This window comes from Pelodiscus sinensis, chromosome 1 (assembly GCF_052426305.1).
Source record: "Pelodiscus sinensis isolate ZL-2025 chromosome 1, ASM5242630v1, whole genome shotgun sequence".
NCBI classification, from domain to species: Eukaryota; Metazoa; Chordata; order Testudines; family Trionychidae; genus Pelodiscus; species Pelodiscus sinensis.
The window spans coordinates 38872103-38899185 of NC_143052.1; the positions used below are offsets into that span (position 1 = coordinate 38872103).

At 45.8% G+C, this 27083-nt stretch overlaps 1 protein-coding gene across 1 annotated transcript in view; it reads right to left on the reverse strand.

Annotated features, from left to right (window-relative positions):
- The window catches only part of LOC102449763 (transcriptional regulator QRICH1-like), a 36171-nt gene extending 9425 nt beyond the window's left edge, over positions 1-26746 (reverse strand). Inside the window, exons 1-5 of the mRNA XM_089778832.1 lie at positions 25760-26746; positions 10564-10720; positions 8497-8651; positions 4846-4960; positions 4646-4754 (exon numbers count right to left, since the gene is read on the reverse strand). Of these exons, the coding sequence (XP_089634958.1) occupies positions 4646-4754; positions 4846-4960; positions 8497-8651; positions 10564-10720; positions 25760-26746 (1523 nt within the window). The remainder of the gene's footprint in view (positions 1-4645; positions 4755-4845; positions 4961-8496; positions 8652-10563; positions 10721-25759) is intronic.
- Between the last annotated feature and the right edge of the window lie 337 nt (positions 26747-27083).

Genomic DNA, 27083 nt, shown 5'->3' on the forward strand with positions numbered 1-27083 from the left:
TTTTTGAACCCTCTTAAAGTTCTAGCCTTCATCACATCCTCTGGCAAAGAGTTCTACATGTTGACTGTGCATTGCATGAAGTAGTACTTCCTTTTGTTCATTTTAAACCTGCTACCTATGTGTTTCATTTGGTCATCCCTAGTTCTTATGTTGTGTGAACAAGTAAATAACTTTTCCTTATTCACTTTTTCCACATCAATCAGGATTTTATAGACCTCTACCATATCCCCCCTTAGTCTCCTCTTTTCTAAGATGAAAAGTCCAAGTCTTTTTAATCTCTCTTCACATGGGACCCATTCCAAACCCCTAATCATTTTGTTGCCCTTTTTTGAACCTTTGCAGTGTATACCTAGTGTGCTCAGTATTTAAAATGGGACTGTAATTGGGAACAATATTAATGTTTAGAAACTGACAGGAGAAAAAGAAATACCAAGTTAAGAATTTACATTAGCAGAATACAAGGACTGTATCTCATAAGACTCAGCAAGGAGTCCTGTAATAGTTTTGATATAAATATTGATTATGATTGGTTGTGAAAATAACCAACATGACAGAAAAGTAATATTAAAAAAGAGGAAATTATTTAAATTAAGATTTTTGTCTTTCACTACTTAGCTTGTGAAAAATGAAATATGAGTAAACTACTAGCCAACACACACTAACTGTTCTTGAGCCGTCAGTTTACCCTGTGCACTAAACACCAAGACAGAATAAGAATCTGAGCAAAAAAGGCTGATAAGGTTTTGGCAAGCATTAAAGTATATTTATTGATTTATCTGTTTGGTATGCAGGGAATAGAAGTAGTGTGGGAAATCTTTTCAGTAAGTTACAACTAGGGGCATAGGCGTGCGCAGCACATTTCATTAGGCTGTGCACCCAAAGAATTTTTTTTAAATATACTCTTTGACCCCCATTAGCCACACCCCGACTCCCATTAGCCACGCCTCTGGAGATAACACTCTCGGTGCAATATGGACACATGACCAGAAGTAAAAGGTGTCATGTAACCCTCCCCCCCAAAGGACTTTTCCCACTATACTCCTACCAATAGGGATTAGTTTAGCCCTCAGCAAACTCCCCTCATGCAACTATCCTGCAATTGCATTAACCCAATGTGTGTGACATTAACTCGGGGGGCAGAGAGGCTGGGGGACGTGTTTTCTCTAAGAGTCTCCTCCCATGAGCAGAATAAATGTTATGTTGTGCACCAGTACTGAGTTTGTGGCTTGTTTGGATGTGCCACTGTGGCACCCAAGTTATTAATAAATATCTTATAAACCTCTACCCTTTCCCTCTGCTGCCATGTCTCCTCCCCTTGCTCCATCAGCTCCCCGGTGCCTGCTGCCCCTCCTCCAACCCCTCACCCACCTCTGCTGTCCTGACTCCTGCCCTTCTCACTGCCTTCAGCCTTCCAAAGACCTGCCCCCCTCCACCAGCCCTTCTCTTTCCCCGTGCCCACTCCTCCAGTAGCCCCACTCTGATCATGTGAGCTACCCCTCCTCATCCCCTCTCCTAACACCTCCCTCTACACACCTGCCCTGCCTCTCTCCTCTGGTGCTGGTCCCTCCCCTGCAGGTGTCTGCCCTTCTGCTTCACCCCCAGAATCCCCTGGCACCTGCACCTCCCTTACCCCTGCACCCTCCTGGTGCCTTCCCCTTCCCTCACTGCCCTTGCCCCCTTTGCCCTCTTTTTCATTACCGCCCTCTGCCCATCCCCTTACTGCCCTCTGCCCCTGTTCCCCCACACATGCCTTGCTTCATCCCCGCCTTCCTCTTGCCCACCCCTTCTTTCAAGCCTTCTCCTGGCACCTCCCCTTCTCCCCTCTAGCCTCCAAAGCCGTTACCCTCTCCTCTCCCAGCATTATCCTGTCCCCGCCTCACTGACACATCTCCCCTCCTGCTCTTTTCCTCATTGTCTCCACTTGGCCCCCTGGCATTTGTCTCTCCTCCACCCTGTCCATTGGTGCCTTCCCCTTTCTTCTCCTGACTTGCCCTCCTCCCCTCAGCACAAACCCCTTCATCTCCGACCCTTTCCCCCTATTTTATCCCTCCTCCTCCAGCAGCCGCCATCTGGTCTGTAACAGAGTTCTAGGGTCGCCCTGACTTTCACCCTTCTGGTGCTCCCCCTACTCCAGCAGTCTCCAACCTTTTTACACCCAAGATCACTTTTTAAATGACAGAACAAACCAAGATATACCACCCCGCCCTCTCTATTCTCCTGCTCTCCATCACTTGCTACCCCAATCCTTATACTGCTGTTTCCCCCCCCCCCCAAATTCTTCTGTAGGAAGAGGTTTTTTCCAATATTTGGCCTGTCTAGACTGGACCAAATGTCAGAAAAACCTTCTTTTGGAAGCCCCCTTATTCCTCGTGGAAAGAGGAATATAGGGGTGACCGAAAGATCATGTTTGCTCTTCTGCTTTTTTTAGTGGAAGAACAAATGCATTCCTGGATGCAGAAGAGTTTTTCTGGGATATTCTCCAGAATCCTGAAAAACTCCTGCAGTCTAGCCATACCCTTGCTGGATTGAGGACAGGATGTGCAGGCTCTGGGATGGGAATGAGGGATTTGGATGTGGGAAGGGGTGAGAAGTGCAAGCTGTGGGAGGAAATCTGGATGCAGGAGGAAGGTAGGGAAGAGGACACTGGCTCGGGGAGGGGGCTCCAGGCTGGGCAGTGTTGGGGTACTAAGCAAGCCACAGGCTTGTGGATGTGAGGGTGCAGGAATTTGGGTTGGGGTATGTGAGGGGCTCAGGGGAGGGGGTTCCAGTGTACAGATATAGGGTGTGGGGCAAGGAGGAGTGCAGGAGTGGCTGTGGCCAGGTGGGGGCTTGTCCCCACTTGGATATTTGTTGGCCAGGCTTCATTTTTAAATAAAATACTATGACAAACGCAAAAAGTTTCTGCGTTGTCTTTATTTAGGAGAAGAGCAGGGAACTTGTCTTGATTCAAGGGTCACTGACCCACAGAAAAGTCAGTTGGGAGCAGGGGACATGGTACTGGGAAAGGGTGCCAGTGGGGGCAGGGTTCTGCGGCTGGGGGCAGGGGAGAGGGAACAGGGTGCTGGGGGGGGGGCAAGGGACAGGTTTCTGCAGCAGGAGGCAGGGTGCCGGGGGAGGTTTCTGCAGGGAGGGCAGGGGGACAGTTCTGTGGCTGGGGGCAGAGGAGAGGGAATGGGGGCAAGAGGGTGGGGACAAAATTTGGGGGCAGGGAGTCCCCTACACCAGCCTCGGAGGGAAGCCTCCACCATGCGCTGCCCCCCGCGGAGGAAGGAAGCCCCATTGAGCACTCCTTCCTCCCTCCCGCCAAGCAGGGAAGCCGTGCACACGACCCCTTGGGGCCAACCCCCCCTCCCGCGGAGCAGGGAAGCACGCGCACATGGCCCCTCTGGGCACAACCCCTATGGGCCAGCTGCGCTGCTCCCGACCCAACCCCTCCCACTCTGGGCCAGCCATGCTGCACCCAATCCCCTACCCAGGGCACCCCCACCTCTCCTTCTCTTTCCTCCCCCCCACCCGGGGTTTAAATTCACCGTGCTTGACGGGGTGACATTGCTGCGTCCCTGACACCTCTTTCCGTGGGGTCCTAAGACCCGCCGGTTTTGACCGCACAGCAGTGCATGCGCGGCAAACCCAGAGCGGCGCCCATTCCCCAGAGCGCCGAAGCGGCACTCCTTCTAGTGCAGGGGCTCGCGAAACATTTGGGTGTGCCTGTGCGCACCTGGCACACCCACGATTAGGAGGCTGTGTCCCCTGCTCTCTGCATTCACCAATCCCCCTCTCGTTGGAGTTTAGGCAACCTTGGCTCTCCCCTTGGCCACTGGGAAAGGCTGGACTGTGGCTGCATCAGTCCAGGCCCCTTCCTCCACACCCTAGCCCAGGGTCTCCACTCCCCCACCAAACCCCGCTGCACCAGCCCAGGTTCCCCCTTTTCCCTCCTCCCCCCTGCCCGCCCTTCCCCACCATCCCAGACCCCTTCTCCTTCCCCCCTCCATAAGCCAGGGTCCCTTCTCTCCCCACAAACTAGGGTCCCTTCTCCCTCCATTGGCCACCCCACACCCTCTCTCTCCCCCCCGCCCAACACTAACCCTCCCCCCTCCCAGCTGTAGTGTGTGCAAGGCCTGGCTCTAACCCAAGTGGCTGGGGAGGCACAGGAGTGCCCGCCCGCCCCGCCTGGAGTGCAGTGAGGCACAGGTAGTGCCATGGTACATGGCGCTCTGGGGCACTGCAGCCTGCTGAGGTATGGAAAGCAGCAGCGCGGGGGGCTCCTATCCCAACCTCTCCACCCTGTGGTCCCGCCTGCACAGCTCACGGCTGCGATGTGGGGTCTGCCAGCTACTGTGCATGTTTCTTGGCGTTGAAAGCCCTTTGGGGTGGGGGTGGAGAAAGGGGAGTAGGGGCTTAGTTTAAAATAGCAATTCCAAGCGGGGAGGGAAAGCAGCGAGGCCAGGCTCAAGCTGGGATAGGGAGAAGGGGGGAGAGATAGTGGAGGCACGTGGGACCCAGAGTGACATGACAACCTCACTATCATCCTACAGGAAAAACTGTGAGAGACTGAGAGAGTGAGAGTGAGAGTGAGAGTGATTAAGCCGGTTGGGTAAGCTACATGGACTTAGACATGAACGACTTTCATATAAAACATTCTTACTTTGTGTTGAAATACATCAACGTAAACAGGAGAATAGAAGGAGAATGTGCTCCAAGTTGTTTGCAATCCCATAACATTTCCTCCGTAATACAACTGGACAGAATATACCCTGAAATACAAATATTGATGAAAATAAATTCGTGTCAGAACATACTAGTCAAGTACAGATTTCTTTTTCTCCTCAGTGTTTCTCCACTTACCAGAGGGGCTCACTCTTGGACACCATCCCTTCACCACTGCATGAAGTCTTTCCATAAACTTCACGTAGTAAAGATCAGCAAAAATGTTGTCAATTCTGTCATTATCAAACATATACTGTGAATAAAAAAAATGAAAGAGATGTGGATAGGAGAAATGGAATAAAAGCTTTGTTTTACTATGCCTTGTTTCATAATTAAATTAGTTAACCTTGGTACATCTCCACCATAACATGGCTTGGAATGTAAACGATACAAAAAATGACTTCATACAGAAGAACAGGAACGGTCAGTCTTTCATCATTTCACACAAATATTTCCCCTACAAACGTGGGGCAGCCTAGTGGAATTTAAATGATTAATTGGGAAAAAATAATAATCCTATGTTTTTAATGACCAAATGACAAGGTTCTATTGACTCTTGCATGGGAAAGCAATTTCGCTAAACTGGTACACTTTTAAAAATTGGATTTTAAGATGGTTTTATATATTACTACAGGGGAAAAAAAGAAACAAGTCTCTTCCATCCAAGTAGTCTGTTTTAATAATGCCTAGCATACAGGGATATGGATCAGTTCACTCCATTTAGACTTTAGTTATCTTAAGAATAAAATAAAAAGTTTTGCAGAGAGTAGGGATGTAACAGAATAACCATTTACACGGTTAACCTATAAGCCCAGACTTATCGGTTATTGTGAATAATTAAACACATGTTCCTGCCCTGCTCCTAAGGAGCTGACTGATGCCCTGCACTGCTGCTTCTGTATCAGAGTCCATAGCACAGGGCAGCAGCCAGCTCTCCAGGAGCAGGGCTGGCAAGCTGGAGTTAGTATGCACCAGGGCAGACTTAAAAGCCAGCTCCCAGCATGCCTCAGTTCATAATAGCATAAGAATGGCCATAATGGGTCAGACCAAAGGTCCATCTAGCCCAATATCCTATCTTCCAACAGTGACCAATGCCAGATGCCCCAGAGGGAGTGAACAGAACAGGGACTCATTAAATGATCCCTCTCTGGTCATCCATTTCCAACATCTGACAAACAGAGGCTAGGGACATCATTCCTACCCATCCTGACTAATAAGTATTTATGGAACTATCTTCCATGAATTTATCTAGTTCTTTTTTCAACCCTGTTAAAAGTCCTGGTCTTCACACCATCCTCTGGCAAGGAGTTCCACAGGTTGACTATGCACTGCATGAGAAAGTACTTCCTTTTGTTCATTTTAAACCTGCTATCTATTCATTTCATTTGGTGACCCCTAGGTTCTTACATTATGGGAACAAGTGGATAACTTTTCCTTATTCCCTTTTTCCACACCAGTCAAGATTTTATAGACCTCTATCATATCCCCCCTTAGTTTCCCCTTTCCTAAGCTGAAAAGTCCCAGGCTTTTTAATCTCTCTTCATATGGGACCTGTTCAAAACCCCTAATCATTTTTGTTGCCCTTTTCTGAACCTCTTCCAATGCCAATATAACAAATGAGGCAACCACATCTGTATACAGTATTCAAGATATGGGCATACCATGGTTTTATATAGAGGCATTCTCGGTCTTATTCGCTATCCCTTTTTTAATGATTCCTAACATTCTATTTGTTTTTTTTGACTGCCGCTGTACATTGACTGGATGTTTTCAGAGAACTATCTACAATGACTCCGAGATCTCGAGTAGTTATAGCTACATAATCCCAACTATACATACAATATGATGGGGACTAATTTTTTCCAATATGCACTACTTTACATTTATCAACATTAAATTTCATTTGCCATTTTGTTGCCCAATCACTTAGTTTTGTGGGATCTTTTTGAAGTTCTTCACAGTCTACTTTGTTCTTAACGGTCTTGAGCAGTTTAGTATCAACTGCAAATTTTGTCACCTCAATGTTGACTCCTTTCTCAAGATCCTTTACAAATACGTTGAATAGTATCGTTCCTAGTATGGACCCTTGGGGAAAACCACTAGTTACCTCTCTCCATTCTGAAAGATCCCACCTTTTGTTTCCTGTCTTTTAACCTGTTATCAGTCCATAAGAGGACCTTCCCTTTTATGCCATGACAATTTACTTTACTTAAGAGGCTTTGGTGAGGGACCTTGTCAAAAGCTTTCTGGAAATCTAAGTACACTATATCCACTGGATTCCCCTTGTCCACATGCTTGTTGACCCTCTCAGAGAACTCTAGTAGATTAGTAAGGCATGATTTCCCTTCACAAGAACCATGTTGACTTTTCCCCAACAAATTATGTTCATCCAGGTGTCTGATAATGTTATTCTTTTCTATGATTTTAACTACTTTGTCTGATACTGATGTTAGACTTACCAGTCTGTAATTGCCAGGATCACCTCAAGAGCCCTTTTTAAATATGGGTGTCACATTAGGTACAGAATGTATTTAAAAGGATAGATTATAAACCACAATTAATAGTGCCGCAATTTCACATTTGAGTTCTTTCTGAACTCTTGGTGAATGCCATCTGGTCCTGGTGACTTATTACTGTTACATTTATCAATTTGTTCCAAAACATTCTCTAATTGTTGGAGTGGAGTATTATTCTTTTTATATTTGTATTTTAGGTTTAATAATGTAGCAATGTAAGGTAACATATTACCACATTTAATATTGTATTAAATTAAACCCTTTAGTTGAGTATATATATTTCCTTGTTTTAAAGTGTAGTGAGTTCAGTAAGTAAAGAGATAGCGTTTTGGTATTGTGTCTATCTTAATGAGATTAGAAATATTGAAGGCCTGGGCCTTTGATGTGAATGGTTTTGATTTTTGATTTTGCTTCATATAAAATATTGCTGTTTACCTTTGAAAGAGTCTCTGAGAAAGACTGTTTGTGTGAATGAGAAATGTATCATTGTAAAGATAAAGGCATGAAGGCCACTGTTAGAGCCAGACGGCCAAGAAAGGAAGGGGTAACCGGGTGAAGACAGATTTGTCGGTGACAGAGGAACCATCAGTGCGTGCCCATGGTCAAGGATTGATCAGACTGGAAGATTGCCGACTAACGTGGAGCGAGCACCCCAAGAGACAATTGATTACAGGATGAGCTTTTCAGAGATGTTTAGGGAATGTCAACATCAAAAGGTAACAGTAACCGGTCACAGACTGACACAGCAAAATCCATTGAGGAGAGGATTATAAAAGCAGGGTGCTTTGCTATGGAACTTTGGGTTCGTCTTGCCACCAACTCCAGGAGAGCATCGGATCGCAACCGACAAAAGGTCCGGCTCTCCCTCTGTGATCGATCTGGCTGCCCACTAGGTTGATCCAGACGCTGGACTGGTAACTATAACATCGTCTGACGGGACTGTGTGTGTATGGTGTCTGTGTGTGAGAGTGACTAAAAAGCCATATGCTACTGTTGCATTCTCAATAAATGTGGCATACTGCTTTTTCCCCTATAAAAGATCTTGTGTGCTTCATTTAAGCATAACAATGACACCTTCAGATTTGTCACCTAAAAGAATAGCTGAGGTTTGGGAATCTGCCTAACACCATCAGCCATGAAGACTGAAGCAAAGAATTCATTTAGTTTCTCCACAATGAGTTTATTGTCTTTGAGTGCTACTTTAGTATCTCAGTCATCAATTCTTTGTGTATAGAAAGAGTCCACTAGCCATTCATCTGCATTTTGTGTTTACCTTTTGAATACAAAGAAATAAGTAATACAACATGTCTGCTTCATAAGAGGAACCATCTTGCTTTCTAGCTTCTTTAGTCATTAGGCACAGACCATAATTCAGTTCTGCTACTGGCACTGAAAGGACATCTTCCCTAAAAGTTATTGGTTTTCTTCCTATAGTGTGAAGAGAGCATATTTAAACCAGGTTATTTTTCTCCAATAATTTGTTCAGTCAGCATAAACCTTTCTTCCCCTTAATGCTTTGTAGGATTTAATCGAAGACTGAATCATTCATGGGGTTTTTGGATGCTGAGGAGGTTGAGGATTTTAAGTGACACACCACTACAGCCACCAAGAAAAGAATTCTGGTACCATTTCCAGAGACTGCTATAGTTACAAATATTCTGAATGAGCAATTTACAACTAAGGCTCTGAGTAAACTGCATTGTATTTTGTATTAAATTACAACAGCTTCAGAGGTAAATGTTGGAATTTTACAGAACACCAGAATATGCATGATTGCTGAGTCCCGTACCCTGCCGAGCTGCTGCATTTTTTCCAATAGAAAGCAGTCATCCCAGCTTCCATCTCTCATCTGAGGCAGCAGCTTCTTATGGGAGTTAGTGATCTGATACCATCTTGGGGAGGTAGTAAGTGGTAGGCTAGTCCCACTCTAGAGAGTGGGCATCACAAACTGTGGCAAGATAGGTCCCACCACATCCATCCAATCCCACTCTGGCACACCTCATACATGCTCATGCTCCAAGCAGAAAATCCCTGTCTCAGCTCTGGCAAGGTCTCCTCTTGGCCTGCCAAGGACTGCTGTGTGCCATGCCAAGGTCTCCTACTCCCCATGCATTGTCAGTAGGGATGTTAAAATAAGGTTATTTTACTAATGGAGTAGTTGATAGAATTTTTATTGATAACTCCATTAGTTATTAGGGAAGGCAGACAACTCAGTCCCGGCTCGTACCAGGGCTAAATCCTGCTGCGGCTCTGCAATTTAAAAGGCAGTAGGAACCGGGCAGCCTACCCCTTGGCTCCTACTGTGTTTTAAATTGCAGAGCGACAGCAAGATTTGGTCCTGGACCCAGCACAAGCAGGGACTGAGCAGGGCTGCCTACCCAGTCAGCAGCAGTCCCTGTCTGCAGGGGAGAGGGGAGTAGGGATGTAGAAGAGTAGTCAACTACTGACAAGCCTACGCTTATTGGATAGTGTTGACTACTCACATTCCCCAGCCTGACTATAACCCTCACCCCATTCTACACAATCCTCTGCCCCATCCCTGAGCCCCTTTGACATCCAAACTCCTGCTGGAAAAGGGGGTGCAGTGGCCCAAAACAGCCACAGCAGTGGCCATAGCAGCTGGCCCAGGGACTGCCCAAGCTGCTCAGGCAGCCCCCTGGCTAGCTGCAAGAGTCAGGTAGATCATGGACATTCATGAAATCTGTGACTTCTATGACAGACCCAGTCTTATTTATAACTAATGGTCTAATTCTGCATTCCTTAATCATAGATTTCAATGGAATGACTTGTAGAGAAAGCTACTACAGGTTGAACCTCTCTTGTCCAGGACACACTGCTCTGGGAACATCCCTGGTCCAGCAGGACCACAAATATTGCTATACCAGAGAGTCCTAGCTGCAGATATTGAGAACAACTGGAGACAGAGTCGGTCAGATTGGCAGCCGCCTGCAGGATCAGTGACATAGGGGCCAGGGAATCCCGGGACCAACTGCCGCCCCACACACAGGGCCGGGGAACCCTGAAAGCAGAGCCCCAGGACTGACGCCCAGGAGCGGCTTAGGGGCAGCAGAGCCAGGCAGGTGAGCTGGAGGAAGTCAGACCTCTAGGTTGTCCCAGGGCAGCAGACAGGAGGGGAGCCCTGGGAGAGCCTGGACACCTGACCTCCCTAGTCCAGCAAACTCCCTTGTTTGGGACCATGCCAGTCCTAATGGTGCTGGACCAGAGAGGTTCAACCTCTACTGAACAAATGAATTATTAGCCCTGAATCATTAGATGACATATAAGGACATATCTTGTTTTGAGTGAACCATGAAAAAAGGAAAGTAAATTAAAATAATACTTCCAAAATGCTGATGGGTTTCTCCAACATCTTTCCATACATCCTCATTTTTTATTTGTGCCCAGGTCTTCCAGAAATTAGCTCCTTCTTCTGCTTTGAGTTTGCAAGGAAGGTGCAAGTCAGTCTGCATCTGCAAGCGTGACAGTGACTGAGAATCCTGTGTAACCAGAGGGAAAAAAAATAAGAGCCATTTCAGAAGGAGGGGGAGGGGAAGGTTTGCTATCGGCAAATAAAACAATAACTAAACATATATTGATATTGTACTTAGCAGTATTTAAGTCTTCTTAGTATTTCCATTATAAATTGAATCATCTCAGCAGTACTGCAACCTACTTTTAGATATGCAAAAGAAGAATATCCATCTCTAAATACAATCTGGTAATATGCTTTGTTTCAAGCGGTTTTGGCCACTATTTTTAAAAAGTACTTTGTCACTGAGTAGTGGAGTTTATTTAACTTTTGAAGGCAGAGAAAGTATTTATGGAAGTTAATGTTTTTAGATTTAAAGCTTTACTATTTTGCAGAACGAAAGCCAAATGCTGAAATATATGCAGGATATTGCCTTTAGAAGTGTGACCTACTATGCACAGACCCCGATTTTACATAGCCTGGGCAAGTAATTTCAGACCACGTTTATTTATTTTCTTTCAATTCATAAAGATGAAATTGTAAAAGGGCCCACCGCCGTGCAGTCTGCCATTATTTATTCTCATAGAATTTGTATAATCCACATCCCAATCAGCTTCATCTCTTTACACAAAGAGAAGTCTCCAAAGCCTAATACCTTAAACCAGTGTTTCTCGATCAGTGGTACAAGTACCTTCAGTGGTACTTGAGAAGTCTCAGGGGTACATCAACACAACTGACATTTGGAAAAAACTGAATTTTGGTTTTAAGTTTTACAGCGCTTTATTATTTTTGTATTGTTTGGGTGTAAAAATTCCACCACCTGCTCAGCTACAATTAAGTTGTTTAAACAAATGTGTTCCAATGGCAGAAAAATTGTGTGTGTGAAAACTGTAGGTACGGGGAGTACTTACTTTTTTTTTTAAAAAAAAAAAGTACTTTATTAAAAAAAAAAAAGTTGAGAAACACTGCCTTAAACCATATCCCTTGCCACCCACCTCCATCTTCTGTAAGTATTGACAGATTGATCTCCCAGCATGCCCTGAACAACAAATTAGAGATATTTCTAACCAAATGAGGCAGAGAAAGGGAGCTCCATAGCCAAGAAACCCCATGATTGGAATGCCACATTACACTTTCTTTTACAATATATTATGGATATTTGAGATCAAGTGCCTTCACTGACTAAGTGCTGAATGTGCGGGACTGGGAGATGGGTTGGAAATGGGGGGGACTACGGCCTATAATGGCAAGGAGAAAGGAGGGTCAGGGCACAACAGGGAGGCAAGATCAAATCAGTATCTTAGATGCCTATATACAAATGCGAGAAGTATGGGTAATAAGCAGGAAGAACTGGAATTGCTAACCAATAAATACAACAATGATATCATTGGTATTACAGAAACCTGGTGGGATGGGACGCATGATTGGAATGTTGGTATGGAAGGGTACGGCTTGCTCAGGAAGGACAGACAGGGAAAAAAGGGAGGAGGGGTTGCCTTGTATATTAAAAATGTACACACTTGGACTGAAGTGGAGATGAACGTAGGAGATAGCTGTGTAGAGAGTCTCTGGGTTAAGCTAAAAGGGGTAAAAAACGAGGGTGATATCATGCTAGGAGTCTACTACAGGCCACCTAGCCAGGTGGAAGAGATGGATGAGGCCTTTTTTAAACAATTAACAAAACTATCCAAAGCCCAAGATTTGGTGGTGACGGGGGACTTCAACTATCCAGACATATGTTGGGAAACTAACACAGCGAGGCACAGGCTATCCAATAAGTTTCTGGACTGCATTGGAGACAACTTTCTGTTTCAGAAGGTTGAAAAAGCTACCAGAGGAGAAGCTGTTCTGGATTTGGTTTTAACAAATAGGGAGGAACTAGTTGAGAACTTGAAAGTGGAAGACAGTATAGGGGACAGTGATCACGAAATAATAGAGTTCATGATCTTAAGGAAAGGTAGAAGGGAGACCAGCACAATTGAGGTTATGGATTTCAGGAAGGCAGATTTTGATAAGCTCAGAGAACTTGTAGGTAAGGTCCCATGGGAAGCAAGACTGAAGGGAAAAACAACTGAGGAGAGTTGGAAGTATTTCAAAGGGACGTTGTTAAGGGCCCAAAAGCAAACAATTCCGCTGTGTAGGAAAGATAGAAAATATGGCAAAAGACCAGCTTGGCTTAACAAGGAGATCTTGCATGATCTCAAAATAAAAAAGGAGTCATATAAAAAATGGAAACTAGGACAACTAACAAAGGATGAATATAGGCAAGCAACACGGGAATGCAGGGGCAAGATTAGAAAGGCAAAGGCACAAAATGAGATCAAACTAGCTACAGGCATAAAGGGAAACAAGAAGACCTTTTATAAATACATTAAAAGCAAGAGGAAGACCAAGGACAGGGTAGGCCCACTGCTTAGCGAGGAGGGAGAAGCAGTAACAGGGAACTTGGAAATGGCGGAGATGCTCAATGACTTCTTTGTTTCGGTCTTCACCGAGAAGTCTGGAGGTGTGCCTAACGTAGTGAATACAAGCAGAGAGAGGGTAAGTTTAGAAGATAGGATACACAAAGAACAAGTTAAAAATCACTTAGGAAAGTTAGATGTCAGCAAGTCACCAGGTCCTGATGAAATGCATCCCAGGATACTCAAGGAGCTGATAGAGGAGGTATCTGAGCCTTTAGCTATGATCTTTGAAAAATCATGGCAGACAGGGGAGATTCCAGAAGACTGGAAAAGGGCAAATATTGTGCCCATCTATAAAAAGGGGAATAAGAACAACCCAGGAAATTATAGACCGGTCAGTTTAACGTCTGTCCCAGGGAAGATAATGGAGCAGGTAATTAAGGAAATCGTATGCAAACACTTGGAAAGTAATAAAGTGATAGGGAATAGCCAGCATGGGTTTGTGAAGAACAAGTCATGCCAAACTAATCTGATAGCTTTCTTTGATAAGATAACGAGCCTTGTGGATAAGGGAGAAGCGGTGGATGTCATATACCTAGACTTTAGTAAGGCATTTGATACGGTCTCGCATGATATTCTTATTGATAAACTAGGCAAATATAACTTAGATAGGGCCACGATAAGGTGGGTGCATAATTGGCTGGATAACCGTAGTCAGAGAGTTGTTGTTAACGGTTCTAAATCCTGCTGGAAAGGGATAACAAGTGGAGTTCCTCAAGGGTCTGTTTTGGGACCCGTACTGTTCAATATCTTCATCAATGATGTAGATATTGGGATAGAGAGTACTCTTATTAAGTTTGCAGATGATACCAAACTGGGTGGGGTTGCGACTTCTTTGGAGGATAGGGACATAATTCAAAATGACCTTAGCAAGTTAGAGAAATGGTCAGAGGTAAACAGGATGAGGTTTAATAAAGAGAAATGCAAAGTGCTCCACTTAGGAAGGAACAATCAGTTCCATACATACAAGATGGGAAGCGACTGTCTAGGAAGGAGCATGGCGGAAAGGGATCTAGGGGTCATAGTGGACCACAAGTTGAATATGAGTCAACAGTGTGATGCTGTTGCAAAAAAAGCAAATATGATTCTAGGTTGTATCAACAGGTGTGTTGTAAGCAAAACTCGTGAAGTCATTCTGCCGCTCTACTCTGCACTAGTTAGGCCTCAGCTGGAGTACTGTGTCCAGTTCTGGGCGCCACATTTCAAGAAAGATGTGGAGAAATTGGAAAGGGTACAGAGAAGAGCGACAAGAATGATTAAAGGTCTAGAGAACATGACCTATGAAGCCAGGCTTCATGAACTCGGCTTGTTTAGTTTGGAAAAAAGAAGATTAAGGGGGGACATGATAGCGGTTTTCAAATATCTAAAAGGGTGTCACAAGGAGGAAGGCGAAAATTTGTTCCTCTTGGTTTCTGAGGACAGGACAAGGAGTAATGGGCTTAAAGTGCAGCAGGGGAGGTTTAGATTGGACATTAGGAAAAAATTCCTAACTGTCAGGGTGGTCAAATATTGGAATAAATTGCCAAGGGAGGTGGTGGAATCTCCCTCTCTGGAGATATTTAAGAACAGGTTAGATAGACATCTGTCAGGGATGGTGTAGACGGAGCTTGATCCTGCCTTGAGGGCGGGGGGCTGGACTCGATGACCTCTCGAGGTCCCTTCCAGTCCTATTATTCTATGATTCTATGATTCTATGATACACCCTTCAACAGTATTGCACAAAGAGGCAGTCTCTCAAGAGAGAAAGCCCCAAGCCAATTAGCACAACAGTAGTTACAGCATGAAACCTGAACAGAATGGTACCACTGAAAGAAGCTTTAGAAAGAACACAAGTCAATTACTGATATTAAAAATCTGAAAGATCATTAAACAGGTAATAGGTTACTGTTGACATCTTGGTGTCAATTCAAGATATTGATGGCTATCTTTAAAGGTCTGAATAGTCTGAATAGAGCTCTATGACCTGAGAAACTGTTCCACTTTATCTCCAGTCACAAGCTAAGAGAATTCCAAGTGACAATGTTGGCATAATTTGTACAAGATTGTAATTTAGAGATGCTTCCTCATAAAGGACAGTATTATGAACATAGGAATTTGGAGATGTGCCTTGGAAGCAGGGGTTGGGAACCACATGGCTATGAGTAGTAGTTTGCCACAGAAGCTCTATAGTTTTAATAAAGTTTTATTCCTTTTTTCATTCATTTGGCTTGTTCAATGAACCGCCAAGATCCTTACATGGTGTCAGAAGTGCTGAAGGAGAAGGAAACAGCAATCCTGTACAAGTTAACTTCTGTGTTTGCAATGGAAAGCAGAGACAAAGCGAGGCACCAGAGAAGCACCCAGCATAGAGGCTTTTGCATGTATTTGATGAATACAATAATAGGGGGATTAGCTTAAAAAGGAGAGGGGAGGAATAGAAAATGGATGTGTTGCAACCACCATCCCATCTGTAGTTATCAGGCAATGTTGCAAAGAACTGGAAAAAATTCAGACAGATATAAATGTATTTAGTAGCCACAGGGGCAGAGGGAAAACAATGATAAAATGAAACCATCTATCTTTTTGTATGTGGTTGGGGAGGAAGCACTAGAGGTTATAATAAATAGAAGCAGAAGAAAGGGAACACCTGAAGTTAAATAAAATACTGACTAAATTTGAGGAATACTGCACACCAAAAAGAAATTAAACCCTTGATTTTTTTTTTAAACACGCATGTAAAAAGTGATGACACTATACAGCAGGGGTAGGAAACCCTTTTTGAGCTGCAGACCACACACGCAACAGAGAAGCAAAAAGCCTCACTGACCTGGCCCCCAAGTGAGAAGAAGAAAAAAAAAAACACCTTACAGACATGGCCACCGAGACGTAAATTTAAAAAAAACCCACCACACTGAACACTCACCTAACTCTCCAGCCCCAGAGGGGGCACGTCTACACTGGGGAGTTATTTTAAAATAACTCCTTTTTCAAAACAACAAGCCGAGCATCCACAATACCAAGCCTGTTATTTTGAAATGGGCTTGTTATTTCAAAATAACTCCTGCTTATGAAGATGAATAAGCTTATTTCAAAATACTTATTTCGGGAATTATTTCGAAATAACCTGGTAGTATAGACATGGCCAGGGAGAAGGGGAAAGTGCTGAGGCTCAGGGCTTCCCCACAGGCTGGGTTAACTTTCCAGGGGGCCACAGCTAAGTAGATTTTGTGGGAGGCCTCCTAGGCTTTGGGGTGGGGACAAAAATGCAGGGTTCAACGTGCAGTAGAAGGCTTCCAGAGAGCAGCATATAGTTGTGGGGCTTGGGCAGTAGATAGGGTGCAGGTGCAGGCTGGGAGTCAGGGTAAGGGATTGGCATGCCTACCTGGTGCAGTTCCAAGGAGAGCCATAGGTGGCTCCACACTGCCCTACACTTGCAGGAACCACCCCCCTGATGCTCCCATTGGCTGCAATTCCCAGCCACTGGAGTGACAGGAGTGGAGCTTGACAGAGCTTCCCTGCACTGCCATGCCGAGTTGCTTCCTCCCCCTTACCAAGCAGTGCCAACAGGCCAGGTGAGGCCCTCAGCTTGCTTTCATCTGGTCCGTGAGGCATGGGGCTCCCCCTGCCCTGCAGCAGGGAACTGGCACTGGCGCTTTGGCCATGCGGGAGGGAGGGGGAGGGGAGACGCCAAGGCTCAGAGTACCAGCTCCCCCCTGCAGCGGGGGGGGGGGGGGGGGGGCGGGGAAGAGAGGGTAATCCCAAATATTATGGGCTGGATCAAGGCAAGCTGCAGGTTGGATCTGGCCTACAGGCTGTAGGTTCCCCCTTCCTGCCATAAAGCAATATGTCACAGAATTAAGGAAACTCAATAAAACTGGTGATTTTGGTGATTGGACAAAAACAAATATTTGAGAGAGATCACTCATGAAATACTTCACTTTAGGAAAAGCTTTCCTGATACACAGGACAGCAGAAAGTGTGTAAGCACAAGTCAAAGAGTTTAATTAATTGAAGAAAGTAAGTGGTAAAGATTCTCCCAAGACTGATGTGCTGGTAGCTTCTCTCTAGGTGGTTGATACATTGGGTTTATAGAAAGACATATGAGTTGAGGACGTAATGCATGTGTTAAATAGCTAACAACTATCAGATAACACATGTATATGGAGTTAATTTGTTTTTGTTTGAGAGAGAAGGTGTAGAGATAAGTCTGTAGAAGATAATTTAGAGATTCTCCCTCATAAAGGACAGCACTATGAATAGAGGTGTCTGGAGTTGTGCCCTAGAAGCAGAGGCTAGGAACACCACAAAACTGTTTGCAACAGCTCACCAAAGAAGCTCTTCAATTTGTTTTAATAAAAGTTGTATCCATTTCTCATTAAGTTGTTGTGTGTAATGAACCTCAAAATTATTGCTATTAATTCCTGGAATTTAATTCTGCAGGATGATCAGCAGAGGTCTCAGTAGATGGTTTTCACCTCTGGAACTCATTCCCCAGCCTAGAGCCTAAGTCTGGCAGTCTTCAAAGTACAAGGTAAAATAGATTTTTTTTTTTAATTTTAGCACTTAAAGTTTTCATCTTTGGCTATTATAGAGGGATTTTGTGACAATTCCTATCTGTAGTTTGGAGAACATTGTATCCATTTTGTTACTAAGCCACGTGATAAAATTTGTTTTTCCCCCATTTTCTTAGAAGTGGACAATTACATTAAAAAATTACCACCAACCTCCTGTAACTGTTGTTCTTCAAAATGTGTTGCTTGTGTCCACGACCGGTTTTAGGAAGTGGGGCCCAATTGTAACAATTTCAACAGGGCCCTGCAGCAATTTTGGTTGAGGGGAGGGGGGGGGGGGGGAAGCACAAAAGCAAACCACCACCACACACACACACACACACAATACAGCACACAAGCCCCCTCCCCCCCCAACACACACACCCTGCAGCATGCCCGGCAGGGGCAGCAGGTTTGTATAATTTTTGGTGGTGCCCCATTAGCCACACCCCCTGACTCCTGTTAACCACGCCCTGACCCCAATTAGCCACACCCCCTCACCTCCATTAACCAGGCCTCTGGAGGTAACACGCTCGGGGCAAGATGGACACATGACGAGAAGTAAAAGGTGTCATGTCACCCCTCTCCAAGGACTTTTCCCCACCATCCTCCTACCAACAGGGATTAGTTTGGCCCCCACCAAACCCCTCTCATGCAAGTATCCTGCAATTGCATTAACCCAATGTGTGTGACATTAACTCGAGGGCAGAGAGGATGGAGGAAGTGTTCCCTCTAAGGCTATGTCTACACTCGCGGCTTCTTACGCAAGTACAGCCATTCTTGCGCAAGAACCCACAGAGCAGCCACACTGCCCGCCTGCTCTTGCGCAAGGAAATTTACAGTATGGCGTAGTAGGAGAGGGTTTCTTGCACAAGAGCTACGCTCTTTTCTAACAGGTGTAAACTCTCTTGTGCAAGAAGGCAGTGTGGATGCTCAGCAGGGATTTCTTGAGCAAGAAACCCCTATGGCTAAAATGGCCACTGGAGCTTTCTTGCTCAAGAGAGCGTCCTCACTGCCATGAATGTTCTTGCGTAAAAACACAGCTCTCACATGGCAGCGTGGACGTGTTCTTCTGCAAGACTTTTTACAAGATGTTCTTGCGCAAGAAGCCGCCAGTGTAGACATAGCCTAAGAGTTTCCTCCTATGAGCAGAATGTAGCTATGAGAGGTAGGTAACTTTTTTTGGGGGGGGGGGGGGGGGGGGGTATGTCATTGTCTTGCACTTCTTATGAAAAAGGGGAAAAGCAAATTTGATCATGCGGCTCAGTAACAAAATGGATAATATAAAATGCTGTCCCCTGCCGTGTCTGATCTTTAATGACTAGCTAGCATATCTAGAGTTAACTGTAATTTGCTTGCTATTTATGGCTTCAGTTTCTGGTCTTTATTTGGAAGAGGTAATTCTTTCAACCTGCCATTTATATTAATTTCCAGGTGACCAGTGGAGCCACTAAGAAACCTAACACTACATGGAAGTGACACAAATCAGGTGCTATTTTTGATGCTATTGTCTGAGGAACCTGCACAAGCAGCTGTAGAGTGAAACAAATGAATCCCTGAATAATACATACTTGTTAAGTATGTAAAGTGATATAGTTCAATAATCATTTCCATTGATGACCTCATTGTAGGAACAACAACAAACATGACTGTGCTGTTACAGCACAGTTCACTTTAATATAAAAACAGTTTGAGAAAGCTCCTCAGGCAACATTATATATGCAGCTGGGTCTCAAAATAGTGGTTTCAGTAGCTACAGTGATCATCTGGAAAACAAAACAAGACCCTATTAAGGAACCCATTAGTTTCACTGATGAATTTATAAAGACTTAATATCAAATAACTCGAGTCACTTGTCTCCTTTTTCCATTTGGCTTTGGCTTTAATGAGGTATTGTATGGTCAAAAAAATTAAAATGTAGGGCAAAAAATATTTGCAAACATTAAAATACATAACAGAAATAGATTATAATTGCCATTTATTTTTGCCACATGTTGGCTACCTTTTGCCTCTCAGCTAGAATAAAATGAGGCCCTGTGGTAAATTTCTGTCTGAAGACTACCACTTGGTAAAAATCAAGAAAGAGAGGATTCATCAGAGGTAAGGAAAATGGAAGCAGACAGAGCCTCACTGCTGCAGGGAGATGCAACACTGGTTTTATCTCTGTACATTAAGGAAAACAAACACAATTCATTAATTTTTCACCATAGATCAGGAGGGACACTCTTGGAAAGAGGAGGCATAGGAAAAGGAGGACACACACACACACACACACACTTTTCTTCCCCTGCATCAATCTGCCACTCTATAAAGGGGCCTAGGTTTCTATTTTCTACCATACCTAATGAACTGCATTATTTAATCCTTGAATTATTGTTTTAGTAGGACTGTAGTGTTAAATCTTAACAGTGGGGAAAAAAATCATCAATGCAGGAGTCACACACATATAAACAATTATGCATAAAGATGGTTTTTAAGTAATATGAAGCAAATACCTGTAAACAAGCACATTTAGAACAGTGGTGGGCAACCCGAGGCCCCACAGGCATCAGGCAAACCATCAGGGTTGTGTGTGTGACCCACAAGATATTTTGTTTACCATTGCCCACATGCAGGGCTGCCAGATTCCACTGGTTTCCATATAGATATCCCCCCTCCCCCAGTATTACTAAAATGGCATGCACGTAAAGCAAGGGAAGTGAGATGTGTGCTGATTGTACACAACATTGATTGTGAGTGTGCACTCTCCTGCATCTAATCAAATCACTGCTATGGTTTGGCTGACACCTCAAAAATCCTAGGTACGCAAGTGCATTTATCAGAACTACCCCATCCCAGGTGACCATCTTGGTTATGATAATCTTGCAACCCACTGAGATGAAAAGAGGGCCACTCATGAGGCCCACTCATTAAGCCTGCATGGGAGTCCATGGTTCCTTCACACCCATTACAGTCTTAACACACCAAGTTTTAGTGATATACATGGATCGGGGGTAAAGCAAGAGCCTCACTAGATATTATAAATCCAATCTTAGGGCTGCACAAGAAGTAATGAGTGGGGTAGCACAGCTACTGTGGAGGTCTGCCCGATTTGCAGATCCAATCCCACAGAAGTTGTCTGAGGCTGCAGCAGATGCTAGACCAGCACACACATAAAGGATAGGAAAGTTGTTCTCAAGCCGCCTTGCTAGTCGGAAGAAGTTTCATCTTCCCACCACCAATTTAGTTCCCAGTAAGTTTTAAATTCTCAGGCAACTGAAGCAAGAGTCAAGTTCATACTGTATATTCAGTTTGCATTCATACTTTGTGTATGCAAACTGTACTGATGCAAGTTAACGTTTATTGAAATAAGTTCAGTAAAGGTTGAACCTCTAAAATCCAGGACACTCTGATCCAGCAACACCCATGGTCAGGCAGGACCACGAATATTGTTGGGCCAGGAAGCCCTTGCTGTTCAGGTTCAAAAGTACAGCCTGGGCTGGACAGGTACCTGGTTGGGGATCCCAGCCCCAGCAGGGCCAGTGCAGTGGAGAGCACAGCCCTGGCCAGGGCTGGCGGCAAGGAGTGCAGCCTCAGCCAGCGCTGGTGTGGCGGGAAGCGCAGCCTTAGTCAGGATTGGTGTGGTGGTAAGCACAGCCTCAGCTGGGGCTGCTGCGGTGCAGGAGTGCAGTTCCAGACAGGGCTGGCGGTGGTGAGCTTGGCCTCTACCGCAGCTAGAGTCAGTTGGGCATGCAGCCTGGGACAGCACTGTTGGGGGAGGGCACAGCCTTGGCTGGGGCTGGAGGCAGTGGGAACGGCCCCTGTCTGGGGCTGGCATGGTGGGGGGGGGGGTTGCAGCCCCAGCCAGGGGCAGAGCCTACAGCCAGGTAGGGAGCCGTGACCTCCCCTCATCCAGCAAACTCCATTGTTAGGGTCCAGGACCACTCAAGTCCTGAGGGTGTTGGACAAGGGAGGTTTGACCTGTATTGGTTTGAGAACATGAGGAAGGGAGATTTTCAGATACATAAATAGAAATAAGGGGCACAACTCTCACTAAATGACACTGGGGACTAGACATCAAACTACAGTTTGTGCCTTTGCATATCACCCCCTTAGTCTTTGTGCATATATAATTTTTAATACAGATTGACAGCATATACTTATACACAGGGCTTGACAAATTATGGAAAACCTTTACTCGCCACCCTCCCCCCAAAAAAGTGTTTAATGGCATAAATTCCTAATAATAATAAGAACAGTAATTATAATAAGTTAATAAATATCTTATAAGCATCTATCTTTTCCCTCTGCTGCCATGTCTCCTTCCCTTGCTTCATCAGCTCCCCTGGTGCCTGCTGCCCCCCAACCCTCACCCTCCTCTGCTGTCCTGACTCCTGCCCTTCTCACTGCCCTCAGCCTTCCTAAGACCTGCCCCCCTCCACCAGCCCTTCTCTCCTCTCTGTGCCCACTCTGATCATGTGAGCTACCCCTCCTCATCCCATCTCCTAACACCTCTCTTTATACACCTGCTCTGCCTCTCTCCTCTGGTGCTGGTCCCTCCCCTGCAGGTATCTGCCCTTCTGCTTCACCCCCACAATCCCCTGGCACCTGCACCCTCCTGGTGCCTCCCCTTCCTTCTCTGCCCCGACCCCTTTACTCTCTTTTTCCCTGATACCCACCCCCTCACCACCCTCTGACCCCGTTCCCCTCATGCCCCTGTGCCCTCACAGATGCCCGGCTCCATCCCCGCCTTCCTCATACCCACCCCTTCTTTCAAGCCTTCTCCCAGTACATCCCCCTCCCTCTCTAGCCCCCAGTGCCCTTACCTTCTCCTCTCTCAGCATCACCTTGTTCTCCCCTCCCACTGACACCTTCCCGTCTCCTCATCTTCTGCACTTGGCCCCCTGGGATTGGTCTCTCCTGCACCCCTATCCCTTGGTGCCTTCTTCTGACCTCCTCCCCTTCCCTTCCCTCAGCACAAGCCCCTTCCCCATATTTTCCCTTCCCCTCCCCCAGGGCCAGCTCTACATTTTTTGCTGCCCCAAGCAAAACATTTTTTGGCCGCTCCTCTCCCCCCCCCCGTTGATGTCTTTTACACATTTGCATTTTGTAATGGGTTTTTTTTGCTTGTTTTCATATTTGTCCCAGCATTTTAGCCTTATAAATAGCAAATAGCATTTTCATTCTTTTTTGCATAAAGGCAAAGGCGCTTCAAGTGAACTCCCCCTTTCACTCACTGCTGGGTCACAGCAGCCTTTTCCCTGCCCAGCCCAGCCCCTTCCAATGGACAAGCACCCCTCACTCTCGACCCACAGAGGCAGCAGGGTGCAGGGACAGCACAGAGCCAGGTGTGCACGGAAAGATGGGGGAGGGAGAGGACAGGGGTGGCGCAGGGAATGGGAGGCACAGAGCCAGAGGGACGCAGGGATCGAGGGGGAGCAGAGTGCAGGGGTGGGGTAGAGGCACAGCAAATGGGACACGGGGAACGGGAGGGGCAGAGGGATCGGGGGCTAGTGGCAGTGCAGGGAATGGGCAGCACAGAGCTGGGGGGCAGGGTACGGGGTGCAAGGTCAGCACAGAGCCAGAGTCACAGGGAAGAGGGAGAGCAGGGATCCAGGGTTCACGGTATGGGGCGCAGGGGCGGCATGGGGGAACAGGCGGCGCAGAGACAAGAGCAGTTGCAGCAAGCCGGGCGGTCAACAGAGAGCGGTCTCTCGCTGGCGTGGGGGCTGGGACCATGGCAGGACTGGAGCCGGCCAGGCTGGGCCATGCCACGCATTGCAGCCAGCTCCCGGGAACACGTGGCCAGAGCCAAGCTGCTGCAGTCCTTTAAAATCAGTGGGGCTGCATCACGCCAGTGTCCTGGAGTCTGCCCGTGTCCCGCCCTCTGGCTCGCGCCCCGCCTCCTCGCGCTGGAGATGCATGCAGGCAGCCTGGTGGCAAGAATCGCCGCATTTCCCCCTTCCCAGTGACGCTCTGCTCCTCCACCGGATTGGATGGGGCTGCGCCGCCCGTAGTACGGGCTTCGGCCAGCCTGTCACAGTGGCCCACCAGGCCAGTCCACCCCTGCACTCGCCAGCTGGTAAAATCTACTCGCCACAGGCGAGCAGGCAAGTGTATTTGTCGAGCCCTACTTATACATATGTCTGCAGAAGAGAAGAGTGACAGGGGGATTTGATAGCAGCCTTCAACTTCCTGAAGGGAGATTCCAAAGAGGATGGAGAAAGACTGTTCTGCTATCCGTCACTACTGTGAACAAGGAGCAATGGTCTCAAGTTACAGTGGGGGAGGTGTAGGTTGGATGTTAGGAAAAACTATTTCACTAAGAGGATGGTGAAGCACTGGAATGGGTTACCTAGGGAGGTGGTGGAATCTCCATCCCTAGAGGTTTAAGTCTTGGCTTGACAAAGCCCTGTCTGGGAGGACTGAGTTGGGATTGGTCCTGCCTTGGCCAGGAGACTGGACTTGATGACCTCCTGACGTCTCTTCCAACTCTATGATTTTATGAAGCCATAAGTACTCAATAAGAAAGAGAAAAATCAGGGTATCTGTAAAGAGAGTGGGAAGAAAGAGCTGGGTACTGCTAGCCTATCAAACTGATATTTATCAGTCAGATATAACTAAGCATATCAGTATATGAATGTTTAGAAGGATGATGTTTAATGAACACTAGAATAACAGTTTAATATAGCTGTTTATAATATAACAGACTAATTAAGTAAGAGAAAAAGGATGGTAAATATAGTTGTATTTCAGCGAGTTAAAGAAACTGAAGTAAAAAGCATTTTGCCTAAATCAGTTATAAAGTAGAATGAAAAAAAAAATCTAAACAGGTACTATGGATGTAAAAGATCAACTAGTTAACTAATAAGCCTCATCCCTAATGGGTTACGTTTACGAGTTCTAGTTAACTGGCAGCCCCACTCCAAGAGAGAAGATTTCACTGCGGACTCTGCAGTAAACAAAAAAAAAAAAAAAAACCACTTATTTAATCTTTATACTACAGAGCCTGCAGCTATGATTTTTAGCTGTTACACAGTTACATTTTTAAAAAACACATTTTTACATCCCTAAGAAGAACATTTAAAATTATTGGACAAATGTGATGTAAAACAGATTTGTCTTTTAATATGGCAATAGCCTATCAAATAGGGAAGTTTGATTATCAGAGTTTAATTGCATAATGTACAAGAAAAATCTAATGCTGCACTGTTAAATATTTCTCTGCAGTCTGTGCAATAATGATTTATACACTTGTGTGGCAGGGTAGCTCCGCCCCTCCCGGACACCGCGATCGCGGGGGAGAAGCTCACCCCCCGATGTGGCTTGGAGAGCCACCCGCTTTCCCCGAGCGGGGGGGGGGGGGGGGGGGGGCCGGCACGCTGGCCGGGTAACTAGCCGGGACTGGCGGAGAACGCCGCCAAAGGGCAGCGGGAGGAGGCGGGAGAATGGTTGTCACAGGAGGGCTGGCCTGGGGAGGGGCCGGAGGCCGACGAGGGCGGTGACATCATCTGCCTGCGCCGGGCAGGCAGTTTAAATGGGCGCAGAGGGCCGGCGATAAGGGGGGACGCTGAGGAGACGCATTCCCCCCGAGAGCCGGTGGTCGGATGCGGGTACTGGAGGCCCTGGACAGGCCCAGAGTGCGAGCCCAGGTGAGGCAATTGGACCTGGGGGAAGAAGTGGCCCAGGGCGAGGACGTGGACCCTGAGAGCAGGGGAGTTTAGGGGTCTCGACCCCCCCTGCTAGGCGGGGATTCTTTCCCTGACCTTAGGGCCCTGGGTCGGGGTCCGGAGCGAGGGCGGGCCCGGACCCCCTTCCCCCAACCACCGAGCTGAATCAAGTGAAATCGGTCACATCGAGTCATTATCGACTGGGGAAACTGAGGGGGGCGGACGTAACCCCTCCGCACAAGGGGTGAACCCCTACAACTTGTTAAACACTTCAGGATGTTTTTATCCACTTTGGCAGCTAAAGTTTCAGACTCTCTCACCTGAATTCACCTGAGCAGAAATCCATTTGATGATAGTTCAGAAAAACAGAAAGGTCTAAGTTTGGACCCAGAGAAGTCATGCACACACATCTCATATTTGTGCTTACCTGTACCCATTGTTCATCCCAGTATTCCTCAGATTGATACATCCCTTTTCCACTCTGTACATCGAGAGGAAGGAACATATTTTCACTCTTATTTAAGAACTGCGCTGGGAAATGCAGTGTACTAGGAACAGGACTCTCCTGTATACTCTTTCTAGTTTCTGACACAGCCTGAATGTTATCCTTGCTTTCTTCTAACTTAATGCTAGTCACATTCATAGTCATGTCACCCATCTGAATAATACTGCAGACATCCTGATAAAGAGGGGTATTCACCAAATTCTGAGCTTCAGGGCAAACTGCAGGAGTAGGACATACTGCACATGATTTTATATCATGCAATTGACCACTTGTTCCTGTACCAGGTGCAAGTCCGTACAGTTGATTGCTATCTACTGTTAGCAGTTCTTGTTGAATAGCATTGTAAGCCTGCTGTTGGGTATGGCTAGGCATTGTTAGTACAGTAACAGGTATTTTCTGCAGATAACCTTGATTTTTAATATAGTTGTCTTCTAATGATGTGTCAATTTTCCTTTTCTTCATAGGTTGGGAAACGTATGACAGTCTTCTTTCATGTTCATAGGCTGATGTTTTAAGTTGTGCTTCAGGGGAAGGCTGAGATGCTATCTGCAGTTGTACATGTTTGACCGGATGATTTTGCTGCATTTCTATTTCATAGCCTTGTTGAGACGGTGTATGGTACAACTGAACATGCTGCTTCTCCAGTGGACCACAGTAGCTTAGAGCTGGATGCTGGAGAGGAGATGTAACTGGATGCACCAATTCTAGCCAAGACCTTGCTACATCAGTGCTGCCCATGTATATGTAATGATTTCTTTGTGGGTATACCGATATTGGAGAATGCACACACTGCTTTACTTCTTCTAGCCCTTGACTACTTAAAGAATCTAGAAATACTTTCATGTGAGGTTGAGGTACTGAATTGGCATTCATACTTTGGTGATCTTCATAGTGAATGGAATGATGCATCCTTTTGAGAACTGAAAAAACACAGATAGTGTATGGTTAGAACAACTGTAGAAGAGCAGAAAGCAACATTGCTTGACGCTCACCCAAACTATTTAGAATCGCTCTTCATTCAATATAGATAATTATAGTTCACATCATTATGAGCATTACTACATATTTGAACTACCTATTTAAGTTGTTCTAAAGAAGCACAAGTCACAAACTCCTCAGACCCCTGAAAGAATGACAGCCTGGCTGTGATTAGCTACCTTCCTATGCATAATGCTCCCTAGAAGCATTTTCTGCTTTATATTTGTGTAAGCAGAAAACAAATGAACTTATTTACTGGCTGATCGCC